The sequence below is a fragment of the Chlamydotis macqueenii genome, chromosome 3 (genome assembly GCF_036417535.1).
Source record: "Chlamydotis macqueenii isolate bChlMac1 chromosome 3, bChlMac1.mat, whole genome shotgun sequence".
In the NCBI taxonomy this organism is placed as follows: Eukaryota; Metazoa; Chordata; class Aves; order Otidiformes; family Otididae; genus Chlamydotis; species Chlamydotis macqueenii.
In genome coordinates, this window is record NC_141558.1 from 106,227,619 (window position 1) to 106,247,957 (window position 20,339).

General features: G+C 35.9%; 1 protein-coding gene across 7 annotated transcripts in view; it reads left to right on the top strand.

The window, feature by feature from the left end:
• STXBP5 (syntaxin binding protein 5) overlaps positions 1-19,106 on the top strand; it is a 110,103-nt gene extending 90,997 nt beyond the window's left edge. For 4 of the 7 annotated variants that reach the window (XM_086743480.1, XM_086743481.1, XM_086743483.1 and 1 more), the window contains 7 exons: positions 516-566; positions 4,615-4,854; positions 6,313-6,682; positions 9,268-9,433; positions 10,273-10,384; positions 12,551-12,771; positions 13,467-19,106. In XM_086743480.1, the coding sequence (XP_086599606.1) occupies positions 516-566; positions 4,615-4,854; positions 6,313-6,682; positions 9,268-9,433; positions 10,273-10,384; positions 12,551-12,771; positions 13,467-13,508 (1,202 nt within the window). In that variant the 3' untranslated portion in view covers positions 13,509-19,106. The remainder of the gene's footprint in view (positions 1-515; positions 567-4,614; positions 4,855-6,312; positions 6,683-9,267; positions 9,434-10,272; positions 10,385-12,550; positions 12,772-13,466) is intronic. The other 3 variants (XM_086743482.1, XM_086743485.1, XM_086743486.1) reach the window with 1 other exon arrangement.
• Positions 19,107-20,339: the final 1,233 nt, after the last annotated feature.

The following is a 20,339-nucleotide window of genomic DNA, read 5'->3' on the forward strand; positions in this document are numbered from 1 at the left end:
GGTTGTGGATTGCATCTCAGATTACTAGCTTTTTACACATGTGCATTATCATTTTAGGACAAGTTCATTTTTTCCTCCACTTTAAATATGTCAGGTTTGATCAGGAAGTAGGGCAGAAGAAGAGGGGATGGGATGTTAACTTTATGTGAACTTCAGGGCACGTTCTTGCAGTAGCCAAGAGTCTGTATTCTGTCCTCTCAGCTGAGGAGATAAAACTTGAGGTTGAGCCAAAGTGAAATTCATAAAATCCATCAGGTTCTGCCTGAAGCTTGAAGAGAAATGAAGCTTGGCAAAAGTCATAAAATGCTATATTTGGGGATTTTGGTATCTTCTGTGTTTTACTTTGCATCCCTCCTTTCTGGAAGTGAGGCTCTGCTTTAACTGGATTTCTACTTAACAGGATTTCTACTAATGTAATAAACAATGACGTATTAAATATTGGGGGAAAAGGCAAATAAAGGCCAGCAGAATCATGTTTATTCTTTTTTAAAAAAAGGATATACTTCACTTTTCAGCAAAGATGTCCAGGAAGCTAAGTTTGCCAACTGAGTTAAAGCCTGATTTAGGTAAGTTTACATAGTTGGTTTTTTTCCTAAAATTGTTTTACAGCATGTGAGTATAGTAGTGAGAGTCCTAAATGATGTAAACTATCATGATTATGTTGCATTTATATGAAGTGTAGAACTAAAATTTTAATTCCACTCTCTTTGGGTGCACTCAGGCACAAAATATCATTGCTGTCATGATAAGGTAAGCCAGCAAATCTTGTATATGGCTTATCGCACTTTCGGCCTAGTTTCTAGGCATCTGCCACTCAATTTATCAGCAGTGCTGTGATAGCAAAAGAGTGAGTAAGCAGGTAATGTAAGGAAAATTGCTGCCTGTTTAGAACCATCTGATGCATTTTCAATTGAAAAATGAAACATCTTAAGAATAACAGGATATGTTGAGGTCCACACAACAAATAGTTGGACATAGTTTTACAAATATTCATTGTCTTGTGACCACTTTCTCTAAACAAAAATAATATACAGCTGTTTGAATGGATGACCAGTCTGAGAATTTAATTTTTCTTGAAAAAGCATGTACCTTTTCATATAAGAAGCAGTAGCACTAAGTTCATTATATTGCAAAATTAAAACGGCATGCAAATGAGCGGATCTGGGTTTTTTAGTACTTTGCCAACTTGTAGTTCTCTAAAGATGATGGGGGACAGCTGTAGACCTACAGCAGTAGATGCTGTCTGAAGGTGAAAGCTGCCTTCTGCCTGCTGCTGAACAGCTACCATGACTCCAGCAGAAGACAGACCAGGATCAGACTGGCAGCTGCAGAAATGTGTATTAGACAACTGCTGCTATCAGTAAGGAGAGAGCCCATGATATTGGGATATCCTGAAACTGAGCTGGACCACCCTGATTTACGATTTCCAATTGCAGCTTGCTCCACTCTGAGAAGTATGAAGTTGGAAGGAACCCTCAGAGATCCTTTAATCCATTGCTACAGCTAGGATCCAGATGTCTGACAGTTTAACCTCTCATCTATTAATGAGCCTGCCATAAATAAGTTTTTAGAAAAATCCCAGACAGAAGGTTCCAATGTTTAATAGTCAGACAAATTTCCTGTTACTTAATCAATCTTTTTTGCTTCCATATTAACTTTTTCTTGTCCTTTCCACAATGAACAGAGGTAACAAGTGCTCCTTGTCTCTTTTGTTAGCCATCTCTTACTCTGCTGAAAGCTGCCATCATATTGGTAGTCTTAATTTTTGCAGATAACACTTTTTACAAAATTTGATTTATTCTTCTTCTTTAGGTTATGTTGTCTAAATCTAGGATGACTTCTGTTAATCTCCTCCAGACTTGAAAGTTTTCCTCTTCTTTCCAAAATTCTTGCGTGCGGAACCAGAGGGATTTAACTGTGGCCTTGTTGGCACAAAAGAGCAGAAAAAAACTATTTCTCTTTTCAGTCTTTGTTCTTCATTACTGTATTTAATAATGATTTAGGGATAACTTCAGTTTAGAGTGAATTTTATCATACTTTGCAAACTGGACCACACTTACACTTAAATATTATCCAATTCATTCTGATTCTACTGTTGTTTTACACCCAGTTCTTTGATAGTAATAAGTACTTAGCTTTCTCTTTTTTTTTTTTTTTTACGAAGACTGGAGAAAATAGAATGCTGAAATTCTTTCAGTATTTTCCAATCCTGAAGGAGTTCCAGCTGTTCTTTCTACTGAAATAATGGAAACTTTTTGTCATTTCTCTTGATATACTCATAAAATAGTTTGTACCTTCCGAATTGTAACAGCCTTTAACTTGTTTTGCCTGACTCTGCATATGTGTGGATATCTGTGCTTAAATGTCTGATTTTGTTCTGTGTAAAATTCCTCTAGGTTTTCAGGTCTGTAAATAATTTCCTTAGGCAATTATAATCTTTTTTTATTTTACTTCTGTATTTTCTATCAGCAGGATAGCTTTTGCATAGTATTCTTCAGAGATTGTCAGCTTGTTTTTGGTTTGGTTTTTTTTTTTTTTGTCACTTATGTGGCTGTATTTGACTGGTTCTGGGAGGCATCTGAAATGCCTTTCTCGCAAGTTCATTATCCTTATCATTTTCTCTCCTTTCTTTCCATGGCTTCTTGAAACCTACTCTTCCATGATCTCGTGCTTTCATGTAACTTTTCTGCCTTTAGATCTTTATTCTACCCCTTTTCCTCCCTAAACAGCCAAAACAAAATCTAAAGTATGTGCTTCTGCATTTATCCTCCACTTTATGAAACAGAAGTTATCTTGAACGTACTATAGTCTGCATTATACCATTGCTTTTCAATGTTGTAATCCAGATGATTAAGGTACCACTGTCACAAGGCTCAAAAGAGCTTCATCTTTCCATCCTTCTCATTAAGTGGTTTTTAGTGGATCATCACACTGTTGTTCCTTCCTCTTCATCTGAAGCTAATTCATTAACAAACCATAGGTTCTTCCTTGACTTCAGGATAAGTAATGTGCACTAATGCAGTTAAACTCTTTACCCCCATTTCTTTATTCTGAATGAGTTGTCCACTCTCTACAATACCAGTATTGCCTGACAGGATAATTCTTATGGGGTTTTTCCTGTCCATTCCAATGCTTCTGGAATTTGTACGCGTGCTCTTCAAATATTGAACCAGATGCAACTTGACAAGTGCATGTTTAACTCCATGTTAGAGTTAAAGAAAAACATTAAGTTAGTAAATATTCAAGCCTGAAGAAACAAGCATTTTAAAAGGTTGTGGTCATTAGAAGAATTACAAAAACAAATAACTCTTTTCATTGTTTTACTCTTGATTTGATTTTTTAAATGTGAAAACTTAGGATGTCAACATTTGAGTGGTTGACCTAGTTTCATCTTATCTGTATCTTACATTTGACTTAACTAAAATTCAGCAGGACAATAATTTTTCTCTCCTTATTGGAATGAGATGAGTATCTCCTGAGAAGATTCACTGTTTGTATTGAGTAGATGTCTGTATTTAGTCAGTTGAAATCTAGTTTGTATGCTTTTCAAATGCATGGTAGATTTTCTTCGTAGAAAGTTTTTCTATAATTTAATGAAATCGGTGTAGTGATACTTCCAGAAAGTATGTGGTTAAATGTTGCTCTTTAGCCCTTAATCCTACTTTAAAGATGACTGTTGCATCTATACCCTCTCCAAAGATCCAGAAGAGTAACTTAATTTTTCTAGAAGTCATGATATAAATTGCATCAAGGATTGTCTTGTGCCAAAATTTTGGAAAGACAAGTTAAAGCAAAGCATTAACTTGTGAATGCACAGAAAAATTCGGATATGTTGATGTGTTAAGTATCACCACATATACAGACAGCACACAGCTAGAATGGAGCAGCACATTTACTGGTTTGAGGCATTTGTTAATATTAGAATTCACTCTCTGTTACAAAAATCTTACTTGCTAAGCAACAGGCAAGACATCCTAAAAAGTGTATTAGTGCATTTTTGTACAGTATTCAAAACAAATTTTCAGCTTAACATACCAGTGCCAGGTGGCATTTGGTAGTATTTGATGTTTCTCTTACTAAACGTTTGGGTGTGTAGAAATAGCCTCTCAGACCTCCTTCATACAGTTTCCTAAAGTGAGATAATACTGTGAGTCATCACAGGTTACGTGTTTTGCTGCCTGGATGTCACTGCAGTTCTTAAACTAAAATAGTTGCATCTTCAAAAGTTTTTTTTTAAACTGTGTTCCATGGAAGCCAATATTTTTTAATCTGATCAATGAACTAATTGGTAGAGAGATTTGTAATTCAGGTTTTTTTAAAGGAAGGAGTCCTGTTTTACTGTTAGTCTCTGTCCTGAGAAGACAGAAATATGCATAACAATTGTTCATGACAATTACCTAAGGGCAAGCTCTGCAAAAAAAGATTGGGTGCTTTGTTCTGGGTACAGTGTTGAAAATTGGGCCAACAGGAAATATGACTGAGGAATACAGGAGTAATAATCAATAGGATGATAGCTAGTATATAATTCATGCTACAGAACAAAAAAAGAAAATCTGAATTCTCTTAATGCCTGCATTTTGTGATTCTTTTTAATCAATCCTGATTTATTTTCAGATGTCAAAGACAACTCTTTTAGTCGATCCCGGAGTTCTAGTGTAACTAGCATTGATAAAGACTCACGCGAGGCAATTTCAGCTCTTCATTTTTGTGAGACTTTCACAAGAAAGGCCGATACATCGCCTTCCCCATGCCTGTGGGTTGGGACCACACTGGGTACAGTGCTTGTCATTGTGCTGAACTTACCCCCAGGAGGAGAGCAAAGACTTCTTCAGCCAGTAATTGTTTCTCCTAGTGGTATGTACAAAGCAGATGGGCTAAAGTATACTTTAATAAAGCATTGCTGTTAGTTTTTTTTTTTAAGAAGCTTTTTCTCTATTACAGATTAATTGAAAATTAATATATACTTCATTAATCTAGCTACTAAGGTTAACAATCTAGATTGGTTACTTCATTAGTAGGGTTTTAAAGTTGCAAAGTTGAAAATATGATCTATCTAATATAAAAATACCACTTTAATATATACTTGCTGAGAAAAGCATGCTTTCTAAGCTTAATGTGGCAATTGTTAAACAGACAGCATTTCTGCAAAGAGATGAGCATTTAAATAGTTCACTTTTTATGAGGTGGGAAACTGTTTTTCCTGTATCATAAAAAGGAAATATAAATTAAGGGTGTCTTCAACAACTAGCTTTAAATATTAGTGATAAAATATTCCTTTGGATTGCTGTGAGAGGTCTTATATCTTGTTTTTCTGATACACAGCAACTCATTTTGATATAGTTATGTATTAATGGTTTGCTGAATACACTGTTAGGCATAGATCTAGCTTTCCTGCTACCACTGTCTCATGCAGAATATGCTGTTCTGCTCCGCTTTGCTCACACAGATGGTATCAGGACATACAAATTGCAATGCTGTTTGACTGAAATAGCGATTAGGAATAGTGTGACCTCTAGACTATGTTTCATTTCTGCTTATCGAGTACGGTATTGGCAGCAATATTCAGATCTGGTAATGTGATTGTAAAGGCAAGGCTGCAGACTGGGCAATATGTTTAATCACTGGATCTGCAGCATGAACCTTAAAAGAGACTGCCATGTGTATGACTTTTTGTGTACTTGGCAAATGTTTGTGTTTTTACTTGCATGTGAATAAATATAAGTAAAACAAGAAATGTATTAGCCTAAGATCTCACATACAGAGACAGTGATTTAAACAGTGGAGAGGGAAATCTTTACCTCTTTCATTTTATACTGCAGAGATGTAGTGAACTGCAGGAGGAAAAAGGAAAAAAAAAAAAAAAAAACAGGTTGCTTGTTTCTGAACCTGTCTGTATTGAAGAAAGGAGGTACTCACCTTTGACTAATAGCATTTGTTGTAGATGTTAAGCACACAGTGTACTCCTCAGGAGAGAATGAAATTAATTCAGTGACACTGAACTTGAATACAAATGTGGATTCCAGCTTGGCTGTCTTAGTAATCTTATATGTTTCCATTGAAGGTAATGGAAGACTATACATACACTTAACCCTTGAAAACTGGTTTAATATTTTCTTAAATACACTTTTGCACTTGCACATACTTAATTGGTTTTCAGATTAATGTCCAAAGATTTTTGTAAGTTTGTTTTGCTACGCAGGCAAGCCTAAGTTCTGTTTAGTGTTCATTTTACTAGCTTCTTAAAGGAATACCTTGTAGCTTGATAGACAATTGAGAACTGTTTTAGAAATGTGCTCAACTTCTTTCTCCTAGGAACCATCCTGAGGCTAAAAGGGGCAATCTTGAGAATGGCTTTTCTGGATACCACAGGATCTTTGGTCCCACCAGCACATGAACCCTGGAGAGAACACAATGTTCCTGAAGATAAAGATGAAAAAGATAAATCAAAAAAGCGACGACCTGTCTCAGTGTCCCCCTCTTCCTCTCAGGAAATCAGTGAAAACCAATATGCAGTGATATGTTCAGAAAAGCAAGCAAAAGTTATCTCGCTGCCATCCCAGAACTGTATTTATAAGCAAAACATAACAGAGACTTCTTTTGTTCTTCGTGGAGATATAGTGTCGTTGAGTAACAGTATCTGCCTTGCATGTTTCTGTGCCAATGGACATATTATGACTTTTAGGTAAGACCTGTTCAATAGTAACTTAAATATAAAAAGAAAAAAAAATAGTCTTCTGATAGATAAAAAGCTTCCTTTTCCATCAGAATATGGATAAAACAAATCTACATTCACTCAGTGTTGATGAACCTCTAACACTTGAGCCTGGATAACTTTTATAGGTATTCCTATTAGTTATGCCTTTAACACATGAAAAAGTTTACCAGTTTAGCTCAAGCTACCCTAAATCAACAAATGTGTGATATAGGTCCCTGAGTTGATGAAGATTCTCAAATGTGAATAATTAACTTCTGATGGAGAGAAATGCCTTGAGTCACACCTTCAGCTGGTACCTGACCACAGCTCTGCATACTTTTATGCAGCTGTTTGCATCACACTCATACTTGAAGCTTCCCTTTTTGTTGTGTCACTTCCTCATGTCCTAAAGGCCTTAAACTCGGGGTATAAAGGCAAGGTTATTGCTAGCATTGTAGCATAGAAATAAGTCATCTAAAGTTAAGGGGTTTTAAGCTGTGAGTTTAAACATATGTAAAAGTAATGTTTGAATGTACTTAGATGTCACCTATGTAACGTCAACATGTCCTTTCTTTAATTTCCAACTGCTATTTTATTATGAACAGCAGTGTGTATATATCCATACCGTTCCACCTACATCTTAGTCATGGCTAATGCTAAGATGCATGTGGAACATGGCATTATAAATTGTTCCAGTAAAATTCCTAAAAGGTTATTTTTAAGATTGTGAAAACAAGCTCTCAGCTTGGGAAATTATCTAAAAAGATAATTCGTCAGGAGACTGTTAGGAATAAACCTCAAGCTGATCTGATGCATACTACAATTAAAAAATAAGTTTAGGTTGGAAGTTTGTTCACTCCATTGATCTATATCCCAGCTTATATTGTAAACATCTCTAGAAGATGCTGCTCATCTTGCAGGGCAAGCACTGCTTTTTCCCTATTTAAAACTAAACTTAATAATGGTCAGGTATCATATATTCAAACAAATGCTGTTTTCTCAAGAACTTTGCATAGAGGTATGTTCTAAATTATAAATATTTAGTTGTTACATTGTGTAGGGAACTTGAACTCTTAAGTATTAATTCCACTTAATAAGCATGAATTGCTGCTGGGAAGTGGACTTAACGTGCTCTTTGTGGAAAGTTGTCAGAGCATTGCATCATACCCAAGATGCCCAATATTTATCTGTTGATATAAATTTAGCTAGGACTTAAGATTCTGTTACAGATTTGTTGGGCAGTCTGAAAATGCTATCTGGATATCATGTTTATCCTGTCTGACCTAATGTTTTTCTGTTTTGTCTTGAAGCTGGAAGGATATTTTATGCTTCCATTGGTCTGAAGCAAACCACTTCCCTGTTACTAACTCACTCTTAGTAATGTTCTGATTTTAGATAAGTGCATGGCAGAAGTGTCATTTCTGGGTGATATGCTTACAAGAAAATATTGCTTTTTATTTCCTACCTGTAGAACTTGCATCCAAAGTCACGTTACCTGTTCTCCTTCCTTTTGTTTGTCATAGGTGAAGTCTCCTGCTAAGAGACAATCCACAATCTGTAAAATGCAAGCCTAACGTTTAGAGATCTCAGTATAATTTAAAGAAAAAACAACCCAACACTTACTGTTGCTGTTTCTACATCTTTCTTTTTCATTGCTTTCAGTTTCACTTTGCCCCTTTACTGCTTTTTTTAGTTTCTGGAAATAATAATCTTACGCAGATGGTGTCTGCAGCAGAAGCTGCTTAATGTATTGGTACGTTTGCAGCTAATATCTTACATAAATTGTGGTTTTGCAAAAATTTCACAGGGGGATGTTTCTGAGACGGTGGTTTATTTTAGGTTCCGTTTATCAAGGCATCAGGTGTTCAGTCACTTACTTGCCTTTATTATTACTTTGAGGGAGAGGAATGTTTGGTAGCAAGAGCGTTGTTACAGCATGTGTTGCATGTGTTCTTTGCTAGTTTGATGCAGTAAGTACTGCAGTTACATGTGCAGAATCAGAAAATACAAGGTAAGCCAACTTTGGTCTAAGAGGACTTCCTCTTAAATATACAGTCAGACAAAAAAGGTGGACATAGTTCAAAGATTGTTTTTTGAGGCTACTGAATTCTCTTTCCCTTTGAAAGTACACCCCTGCGCATTTCTAAGTGTTCTTGAGGAGACATCTTTTAGACTTGTATTTTCAGTCAAGGAGAAATTCTTCACCTGAGAGAAGAGGCAAGATGTTTAATTGTAAACTTTTAGCAGATACTTATCGAAATACTTCGCTAGTAATTACAGAATAATGCTTTAAGTGAATCTGTGATTTACATGCTCAGAGTATCACTTAAATGATGCTTTTAAAGATGTCCCTGATGCAGATCTTTAAATTTCACTTTTGAGGTGCTACCTTGAAAAATTTCATATTTATGTTTTGAGATTTTGTAATTACATTAAATGATACCGTGTTTATGTGGTACATATGCAGCTGGTGAAGAGAAAAATAATGTATTGTGTCTTAAAAATGAGACATTTGATCAATAATAGACAATTCTGCTATATTTAATGGCTTTTTAAAAATCATTTTTCTTAAGTTTGCCAAGTTTAAGGCCATTGTTGGATGTATATTACCTGCCACTCACCAATATGCGGATAGCCAGAACGTTCTGCTTCACCAATAACGGACAAGCACTCTACCTTGTCTCACCAACTGAAATACAGAGGCTCACCTACAGTCAAGAAACATGTGAAAATCTTCAGGTAACTAATTAAAAAAAAAAACCAAACAAAAAAAAAAACCAAAAAACTATTTTGTGACATAGATACCCTCTGAGGTTCTTGGTTCTCGATTGACGTAACTAGAGTTACAGTAGATTACAGTAACTAAGTTTGTGATAAAGCCAAGCACTTCTGCTTTTGTGGTTTGATTTTTCTCACTGTAGCGTCTGATTCAGGATGAATCACTTCTTCTACACTTAAATTTTACTATTTCATCCATCCTTTTGTATTTGAAAGTTTCTTAATTTTCTTTTTGATCAAAAGGAAACTTCCTTGTCTAAGATGTACAGTTGACAAAACTCCCTTGTTCAGCTGATGCTGGTGGAGGCACACGCTGACATAAGCAGGGTACGCTAACTCAGGACACTTGAAGGAAGCTGTTGTGCTTCAGCGGTATTAACAGCTTGGAAAGACCCTCAGCCATTCTTCAGCTTTGAAGTTGTATAGAATACTGAAATAGCAGAGCTGCAAGCTCCACTTTCATACCACACATGGATATGAGTGTTTCTAGATATAATTTCAACAGAACAAAGTCAGGAGTGTTGCCCAAGTTGCTGGGGGGCAAATACAGCTTTACTGAAACCCATTTCTTTGCTACTGAATTTCATGAACTATAAGCTTGCAACTATCAGAACAGATGGTTTGGACAGATTTCCTGATGTTTTTATATTTTTATTTCCTAAGTCGCCTTGCAAAGGCAGATGCCTATTAAAGCATATTCATTTTGAAATTCAAATCCATGAAATCCTTAAAGTGAAAGAATATTCCATTAATTTGTGTGTGAAATATGTGCTTTGTTTTGTCTTTTCTTTATTGCAAAGGAAATGTTGGGTGAGCTCTTCACTCCTGTAGAAACACCAGAAGCACCAAACAGGGGATTCTTCAAAGGCTTGTTTGGAGGAGGGGCACAGTCACTTGACAGAGAGGAACTCTGTAAGTTTTTAGTATTTGTTATTTTTCTGGTATTTCTACCTGGGGGAGCCAGTGATCCTTGAGAAATGTATTACTTGTGCTAATAGAACATAACATTTGCAAAGAGTAAAGTAAAAGAGGAATGACAAGTACTTTTTCATAGCTTTCATATGCTGAATACTTTACCAACAAGGTCGGAAGAGCTCGTTACTGTTTTCTCACAGGTTCCTTTAGGTAGATTATGAAACAAGAAATGGGACAACTGATCTTTTTTTTTCTTTTTTAATTCATCTTTATGAAATGTATAATACTGACCATGATTTTCTTAATGCTGTCAAACTGAAAGGGGCTGGTTCTAGAGAACGCTATTCTGGACAGTGACAACTGAGCTTTAACTCCATTCTACTTCAGTTCACTGGCTAGATTCTTTTTCTTCATTTGACTTGTACAGAGATGTCTTAGGAATGAGGGCAAGGACAGAACTGTGTCATAGTTCAATTAAGTCCTCTGTTCCCAGGCCAGTAAAACTCAGATTTGGCAAAGGTTTTATTGCTTTATAATTATCTTAATGTTTTTTACTTACAGCTTTATTTCTTTTACTGTGATGGAATGCAGCATTTTAATATATTTAAGAAAAATAACTTCCACTTGCTAGGTGAAACTTCATATTTTGCAAGTTTTACTTTTTAGAAGAACTGTTTCCTTTTAAACTTGAAACATAGCTGTTAAAACAGACAAGACATCCTGGCAATCCTTTTGTTGGTTCTTTGATCTATCCAATAAAAATTAAATTAGCCTGTACATTTTGAACAAATATCAAATATTTACAGGTCACTTTCTGCGTTAACAATTCCATTTGTATTTATATATGTGTGATACTTTGACAAGTTGGTCAAGTATTCTGTGTGCACAAATTATATGTTTAATTAGTATGACTGGGACAGGGAAAAAACTGCCTTTTCATGGCAATAGAAAAGCACTCTTGTAACTTTAGAAGCTATCTCTTTACATCATTTCAAGTTTCCACCATGAAATTTTGGCTCAGACCTTCAGAAGGAAAGTAGTATTGAATGGGAGAGAACAAACTAGTGAATTGTAGCCTGAAAGTGAGTTCAGTGATAATTCAAAAGACATCTGAAAATGTCTTTAAAATAGTCATATTTAACATGAGGATCACAGCAGAATCTGTGACAAGTGAAATGATTTCTTGTTTTTATTCTTGAGAATTCAAAGATAGATGTTTATAGTCTTAGTTGAAATCTAAGTCATTTTTCCTAGAAGCGTAAAATCAAATCAGAAAATCTTGAAATACTGCAATGAAACTTATTTAATAAGTTAATACTCCTTTTCCTAGAGATGGCAAAAAATATTTAAACTAGAATTTAATTGTTTAAAAAAAAATTAAAGATTTAGTTTGACATCAGCATTGAAAAAAAATTTTAGCATTCACTCAAATTTTTGTATAGTATACAGTTCAGCATGACGTTCCCGTATCATTAAGTGTCTAGACTGAATGAGGTGGCTGATGTCCCGTTATGAGCAAAGGACTTGTACTCCGTGCAGTCACTGGAGTCTAGAGAGCTCTTCAGCGGACCGCTTGTGGATGTTTACTTTAGGATGAGCTGCTTTGTTCTTACAACTGTACTGCCTTTTCATGATTTACATTACTTTTTTTTTTTTGAGATTTTTACAATAATGAGAGCATAGACACCTGATCTTCACTTGTCTACATCTAAAACTGAACTTCTGTCAAAGGAAACTGCTGCTGGTGGAGTCATACTGGCTGGCTATACCAGCAGAGCACTTCCAGAACTGACCACAGCTTGTGTTTTGAAATTCTGCTTTGTCTTCTGAACTCCCCATACCTTCCCTGTGAAGCAAGCTGTATTGTTAAAAGCCACTTCACCAGCACAATTCTGTTGATGACTGTGATGCCAGCACTATTGAGAGAGGTTTAATTTCACACTCGAGCTGTGAAAAGGTTGTAATTTTACAACCTGTCTGGAAACTGTTTGAAAAATCTCAATTTTATTAAATAGTAACATATAGTAGTGAGTTTTGCTTGTAGTCATGCCTATGACTAAGTGCTCAGTGTCCACGCAAAGAAATGACACTTACATTGGTATTTATATAATAATGATAGAAAATCTTACTATTCTGTTTTTGCTGCTTTGCCAATGCCTCCAGTTGGAGAATCAGCATCTGGGAAGGCATCAAGAAGTCTTGCCCAGCATATTCCAGGGCCTGGGGGTATTGAAGGTGTCAAAGGAGCAGCATCTGGTGTAGTTGGTGAACTGGCACGAGCTCGGCTGGCACTAGATGAAAGAGGACAGAAACTAGGAGAACTGGAAGAAAAAACTGCAGCTATGCTTTACAGTGCTGATTCTTTCTCTAAACATGCTCATGAGGTGAGTCTGTGTGTTAAACTGAGAGCATTAAACTGATTTTCTGTCAAATAAATGCAAATTTTGCTAGTAACTGACTTCTGCAAAGGCATGTTAGAGGTATCCAAAGGGAATGCAGTATTACTGATAAAGGACACTTCACTTTTCTCTAGCAATCATTACTCCTAATAATTAAGTATTAATGTAAGCAGCTTTGTCTTATGGCATGTTGATCTAGAGCATGCCCCCTGCCTGAGTGGCATGTATACTTCCAAAAGTGTGGTCCACCTTCCATTGCTTAAAGAACTTGTTGGATAAGAGGAGTAATGCTCTGCATGAGATACCTATGGTTCTCAAAGATTCAGTTGTTGAATGCAAACCCCATAAATCCAAGCTAATTTTTTCCCCAGTAACTATGCAGGATGACTGTTCTCTTCCATGTTCACACAGATCTCTATCCCCTGAACTCTTGTGCAGCCCTCCCATTTTCCCAAAAATGTCTTTTCCTGTCTGAGGCTAGATCATAGGCAGTGATGCTACCATTAGAAAATTCATCATGCCAAACCCACACTGTTCAGCAATGTCGTTGTTGCAGTTCTGAGAAGCCTTCCTGAAGTCCTTCTTTCTCATGCTGCTTTGTAAGCATATAATTTGTTTGTATCATTGTACTTTTGGTATGTTATAGAAACAGTAATTGAAAATTCGTTTTTGTTTTTTAGATGATGTTGAAGTACAAAGACAAGAAGTGGTACCAATTCTGATGACGCTCATCAATGACATCTGTTTCCTTTTGTCCTGATGAAAAAAAAAATCTAGGTTTTTCATTAATTTTGGCAGGACCATGGAAATTTAAAGGAGTATTCACCATTGGATACTGTTGTTTCCTAGCACAAATCACACACTGTTTTACCTCAGTCATGGCTTTAGCTGAGGAGCTTTATATTTAGAAGAAACACACACAAAAACCAAACTTGAGTGTTTCTTAGCTGTTGGTTAGCTGAGAGTTTGAATGGAGATAGCAGAACATGTGAAAAAGACAGTAAAGGGAAAACATAGTGTGAGATGGGCAGGGGCAATGCAGGGTCAATCCTGTGTTAATATTTCATATGCCAAATGTTTTTGTGCTATTGTAATTGCTGCCAGTGTTATACCCTCCTGTGAGGAGAGGCAATAAATCAGGGGTTCAAGAGTTGGAATAAAGTTGTTTGTCTTACTTGAACAGTAGCTGACTTACACTTACCCTCTCTAGGACTCACTGTATTTACCGTTATTGTTGAAGAAGAGTTGAAGTTTATCACTTCTTTCTTTGGAAAAGCTGGAGGCTTGGAAGATTTCATGTTGAAAATTGTATACGTAGTTGACCTGTGCATAGTCTTTTCTTGGACCCCTGCTCTAGTATTCTTGTATTCACATCATATTCTGTGAAGTGCAAAACAAAAGAATACACAATTTTTGCATTAAAAAAGTCAAGTGAATAATATAACTGGAATGTGTCATGCTGGGAGTTTTCATTTGTGTTACGGCCATGCAATGTGAAATGTGGTAACATCTTCATTGTGGTAAGAATACTTCAACTTCTGTTCAGGTTTTTTTTTTTTTTTTTTTTTGCCAGAAGTAGTTATTGGTTCAGTTTGTATAAGATTTAAAACTGGCTGTGGGTTCCATTCATGATGTGAATTTTTTTAAGTGTTTAACCGAATGTATCTTTACAGCCAATAATTAAAATAGCTGAGATAGTTTTGCGCAAAACTTAAGTCCTAGATGCCCCTTTAGTCCTTTACTATGAAATCAGAGAAACTTAGACTCAGGTTTTCAAACAGGTTTTACACTCTGTACTCTGTGGAGGTGCTGATGCATGAATAATGGCAAGCAGCTGATGTTTAATAATTGTCAGTATATTATTTAGCAAATTTCTAAATCCTGCTGGTAGAGCTATTTTACAAGTACCTATCTCAGCCCCACCCAGCACTAGGGGCAATTGGCCTAAAGTTTGGATTTGGTCCCCTAAGCAGTGTTTTCAATGTGGGCAGTGGTAAGTGTCCACTCAAATTTCAGGAATTGGTGAAATAATGTTCAGTTTGGGTGAGGTAAATGATATAGCTGAGCTAACTTGTTAATGGCTGCTGCACTAAAGCTGTGATGGTGGGAATGACCAGAGCTCTTCTTAAAAGACAGGATTCTTAAAAATAAATGTTTGCACTTCAAAAATTTATTTAGATTTTTTCCTCAAAGCAGGAATAGTTGCCAACAGGTTTTGTTGTATAAAAGGGAGTACTTAGGAGCTGATAGATTTACGTTGTCTGAAATTAATCATTTGAGTTTGCTTCTCCAAGCACCACATTCTCTGTGGGTTTTTTGCATGCTTTCCAAATGTTCCCAAAGCAAACCCTTGGTTATATGTGTATTACAAAGTGATGTTGCAGGTATGTAGAAAAGGTAACCTTATAAAACGCTTAAGGGATGCAAAATATTGAAGTTACTGATGTTTCTTAATTAATTTTTCAAATGAAAGGCAATATGCTTGGGCTTTGTAGCACAAACGGATAAATTTTCTGATTTTATGTCTAGTAACATCTAATTAAAACATAAAAGTGAATTCTGTTGCCAGTACGAGGGCATGCCATACCATGTCCACTGTTCAAAGAACTTAACAAATGAGAACATAATGACTTGAACAAGCAGCCTTATGATTTCTTGATGGCTCTGTCCCATACCTACTGAGACAGTGTTAACTGCAGTTATTTAACTCAGCTTGCCATGCAGTTTTTGCCTCTGCATGTTAATTTCTTTTTTAGTGTCTAATTAATGCACATTTAAATAAACATGACTTCATTAAAAAATCAGGTAGAAGAAAACTAGATAAACTACTATCCATGCAATTTCCAGAAATAAAACACCCTGGCTGACACTTGTCCCCTTCCGTATCTCACATTTATAAATGGAGATGACTGATAATTATTTGACCTGTTGAAGATGAACTATAATTCAGAGCAACAGAATCCTGGAAAATTAGTCTGGTCAGCTTCTTGGGGAGAGGATGGCAAAAGTACTCTTCAGCAAATCATGGTATCAGTTCAATGGAAGATGACCTTGGCTTGGAACGAAAGCGTATTTAACTTTCTCATCAAGAAGCATTTGAGAACCACCAGCAAGCAAAAAAAAAAGAGGCAACCAGAAATCATCTGCTGGTACAGGAGGAGTAGTGGCTTACTTGGTAGTATAGAATTTATCGTAGTTGAATCTTTTTTCTGTTGCATATATTCAAGGCATGCTTCTAGATTTGAAAACTAATGAAATGATTGCTCATGAGATGAATACACAAATGGTTCCTGGTCAACAAAAAGGGACTATGTACAACTTTAGTCTAAAATGTTCCTTTTTCCTTCTCTGTGGAAGGAAGTTGATCGGACACACATTATTACATCTTATTCTGCTATTGCTGGTGCACCTTTTGTACAGCAAAGTATATTGAAATCCTTTGGGGGAAGCACTCCTGATTTTTTCGCTAGCATTTTAGTTGTGTGAAACTCTTTTTAGAGTGTCTGGAAAACTATAAAATTGAGCTATTACTTGATTTTTTTTTTGATGGAAGTGTAAGAAACTGCTGCTACCTATCTGTTTATATGTAGTGTGTCTCATTAGGAACTGTAAACTGAAGATGATTTTCTTCACCTTAGTCCTGCCAAATTGTAACTTTTGAATGTTGATATCTGTAAATATGCGTGTATTCCAAATAAGTCTGAAAGTGTTACACCACAAGCATCTCCAGTGATTTGTTCTTCAGCGAACAGTCAGTTATAAAATCTAGTAATATATAGCTGTGTTCCTTGTCTGTCTTTATGCAAAGATTTTTGCCTGAGGTGGTGCTTGCATGGCAGGTGATGTTGAAAGGCTACATCCAAAGGAGGATTTTTGGAAGCAAGTTCATTTTCTTTTCTTTCTTTTTGTTTTCCTTTTCTCTTTTCTTTTTTTTTTTCTTAATTAATGGCACTGATCCTACCTGAACTTTTAAACTTGAGTTTTTCCTGCACTTTAATTCAATCGTGGTATTTTATTCCTTAATTTTGTTTCTACATTTGTGCTGTTCAGGTTCATTATTTGTATATAAACACACACATTCAATAAAGACTTCAGAACGGATTACTTTCGGGCACATTTACTAATTATGTGACTATCATTTAGAATGTGTGTTTTCTTAACAAAATATGTATATACAAGTATATACAATATAGAATATAATGAAAGACACTTATCCAGTGTCAACATTGAGTTTATAAATTACTGCAACACTTTCAGATTTGTTACTAGATAATACAATAAAATCTGTTATATTTATACATACTGCTTAAGAATATACTTTTAGTTTTAAGTAATTTTTATATGTACACTTTTACCTTTAATTTTAAAAAGACTTATGTTCAATTTTTAAGTCAAAGTACTTAAAGTATGTATATTATCCATAGAAGAAGTTGTTTTAAGCTTATGAATACATTCATATCTCATATCGAGATGATACAATTATTAAGCAGTGAAAACAAATAGCCCATTTTGCTTTGTAGAAAATGATCATACTTATTTTTACCTCCCATTTTGAACATTCTTAAACAACTTCCAAATTATGGAGAGGGAAGATAGCGCATTCAGAAAACTAACATAATGTAAAGATTTTCTCAATAGCTGCAGTCTGTGGCTAACTGGCTTTCTATTTTTTTTTTTAGATATACCCACAAAAGATTTTTTTCAGCCCTATTTCTCAGACTTTTAAAATTCCCCAAAATTGAAGTGAGGTTTGTCCAATAAATATTTGAGTAATGTATGAATATTTATTATACATCAGCTCTTTACATGTAAATCAGGGGTTTTTTTGTATACAGAACATGTGTTGGAAAATTTACAGCCTGTGGCTGAAGTGCCCTCTTCTTTCTCATCATGGTTTAACATACCTGGGTGGGCACTGAGAGCGGCTGAACTTCGGTGGGGGGAGGAGAAGTGCAGTGCCTTGCCTCCCTCTCCGCGGTACAGGATAACTTGTCCGTTGAAACTTTTCTCCATTCCAGCCAATTTCCTGCATAATCTACGTGCATCTTTTTGGGTGGATGTTGATAGCTTTGCTACTACCACAAAAATCTTCAAATACTTTGTAGACAGAAGTTAATGATGATTGAGGGGAGGAAGTACGTAAAACAGAAAAAAAGTTGTGTAGTCTAGGCAAATCAGCTAAACCCATTTTATTTCAATTTTCATTGAAAAGCTAAGTTAAGCTGGGCCAATTTCACCTTATGCATGTTATAAAGATGTGCTGGATATCATCTGCTTTATTACTGTCTCAAGCCAGATGAGTGTACTGTGTTTCTGGGTTCTTTTCCACTTTATATAAAGTTTGGGCTTAATGATACGAGCATTCATTTAAAAAAGAGAAACAAGACAAACATAGAACAATCAAATGAAAATGTGTCAATCAGTATTTCTTTTAGTTTTTCCTGTAAAGCGCCTCAAAATGTTAAGTCATACAGCTGTAGGTTTCTGACACATTCGTTTTTGTTAGTACCCAAGTCACGTGTTACCAGGCAAATAATAACTAGAAGTTAAACTGTTTCAGTTGAAAACATGTAAGGAGTTGTATGTGGACTACCACTACCATTCAGTAATAGGTGATGCAAAAGGAGAGGGGTGGGAACATGTTTTAAATATTCCCTTTTAAAAAAGAATTGTAAATAAGCAGTACTGTGTTATTTTAGACCTGAGCTCTGCTATCTGTAGTGGTTAGAACTAGGAAAACATGCTGCTTTCTAGTTATGCTACTGTTTCATTGTACCAGCACCATGGGGGGAAAATAAAAAAGCATCAGTAAATTTTTCTAACATTGCCCACTTGTGGGTAAGCATGCTTGATGTGTAGCAGTTCTCGTTTACGTATATCTTAGTGTGTACGTGTGTGTTTTCTCTTTTTTCTTTTTGTTCATTGCAACTTATTCTTCAGTTAAGTCTTGCTAAGCCCCACTAGCTCTTCTGAGGGTGATTACTGGAATATGCATTTCTAGGTAGGGTTGCAAATCCATCTGTCTACAAATATAGTTTCATATGAACTGCAAACTGTACTGTTGCAAACACAACTATGTTAGGTTGCATAGTTATTTTACTTACATGTACTTGAACTGAACTATGTCATCATAACAAAGTTAAAAAATTAAGTATGGAATATTTTTGTAAATAAAAATACCTGTGCAGCTGGTATTTTAAATTTAAAATGTATTATACATTAATGTTTCAGAAAAAAAATGTTCATATATGTGTATATGAATGTGTCATTATGCTGAAGGGCTCTGATTGGGCAAAATAAACTATTCAAATCTCTCCTGACATGAGTGGAGCTTACTCCTTTCCTTCCTAACCAGTTCCTTTCCTGCTGGCTGGAGCGTGCAGTGACTACTTGCCAGAAAAGGCTGTTCCGTTATGCTTAAGTTGAGATGCGCTTTATAACGAGTAGAGCGGCGTGTGCTTGGAGCTCTAGCAGCCAGGCTGACTGTGAGCAGTCCCTGAGGAGCACAAGGCGAAACGGTTTGGCTGTGGTGATGTTCCCAAGCAGGTCCCAAAACATTCGGAAACGCACATCTCGATGGTGACGATGTGAAGTCATTACCCTTTTAAGTGATCAGAAAAGTTATGGTTATTCATATTACGAAGTAATAAAGTATTTTCTGTAGCTGCATTTTGACAGTGTTCATTAGCTTAAGAATCCAAGGTGCATGGGGAGAAGAACTAAAGTTGACTTTTTTTTTTCTTTACCATGTTTATGACACTGCAGATGTATTTTCTTTGGTTGAGGCTCAGCTTTGGCACAGACCAATTTCTAGTCTATTAAATTTTCTGTCTTCTGCTGTTGCAGGGGAAAAAAAAAAAAACCACATTGTAAACATGCTCTGAATGATGCAGAAATACTGAATCTGAAGAGAGGCTGGGGCAGTAATTCTAAGAAGTTAAATTACTGCACCTCAGTGAAATTTTCAGAATATCATGACGTCAAATAGTAAAATATTTCACTGCTGGTTGTTTTACTATGTGGTTGATGTAGTGAGGATGCAGTTTCATCTGTGGGAAAAGTCTACTTGTTCCAGACCTCTCCTACCTTCCTGTTTTTTCTGTAGTATCTGATACTTACATATTCTGAATGTTAAGCTCTGCAGCCTGTGGAGTTATAAATAGGGTGATGCATTGGAATTAAAATATTGTTTTAACTTCAGTCCAATTAAATTGAAGGTATTCAGAGCTGTCACACTGCCTTCAAGCTGCTCACTGGCTCTGGTAGTCTCTGCCATCACCAGTAACATGGCAAGAATAGCTCCCTCCCTCTGGGGACTGTGTGCCACACATAGCGTTGGTGGACTGGTGAGGGGATTGACTGCGGTTGCAAAGTGAAGCACTTCGATTTCGCGAAGGCCAGGATTTGATGAGACCTACATAAAACTTGATCACTTTGCACATCGTGTTACGACACTTCCAGTGCCAATGTACTGTAAATTAAATGTATTTTACACAATAGTATGTCCATTAATTTTAAACTGTGCCACTCCAAAAGTTTTCCTTACCCAAGTT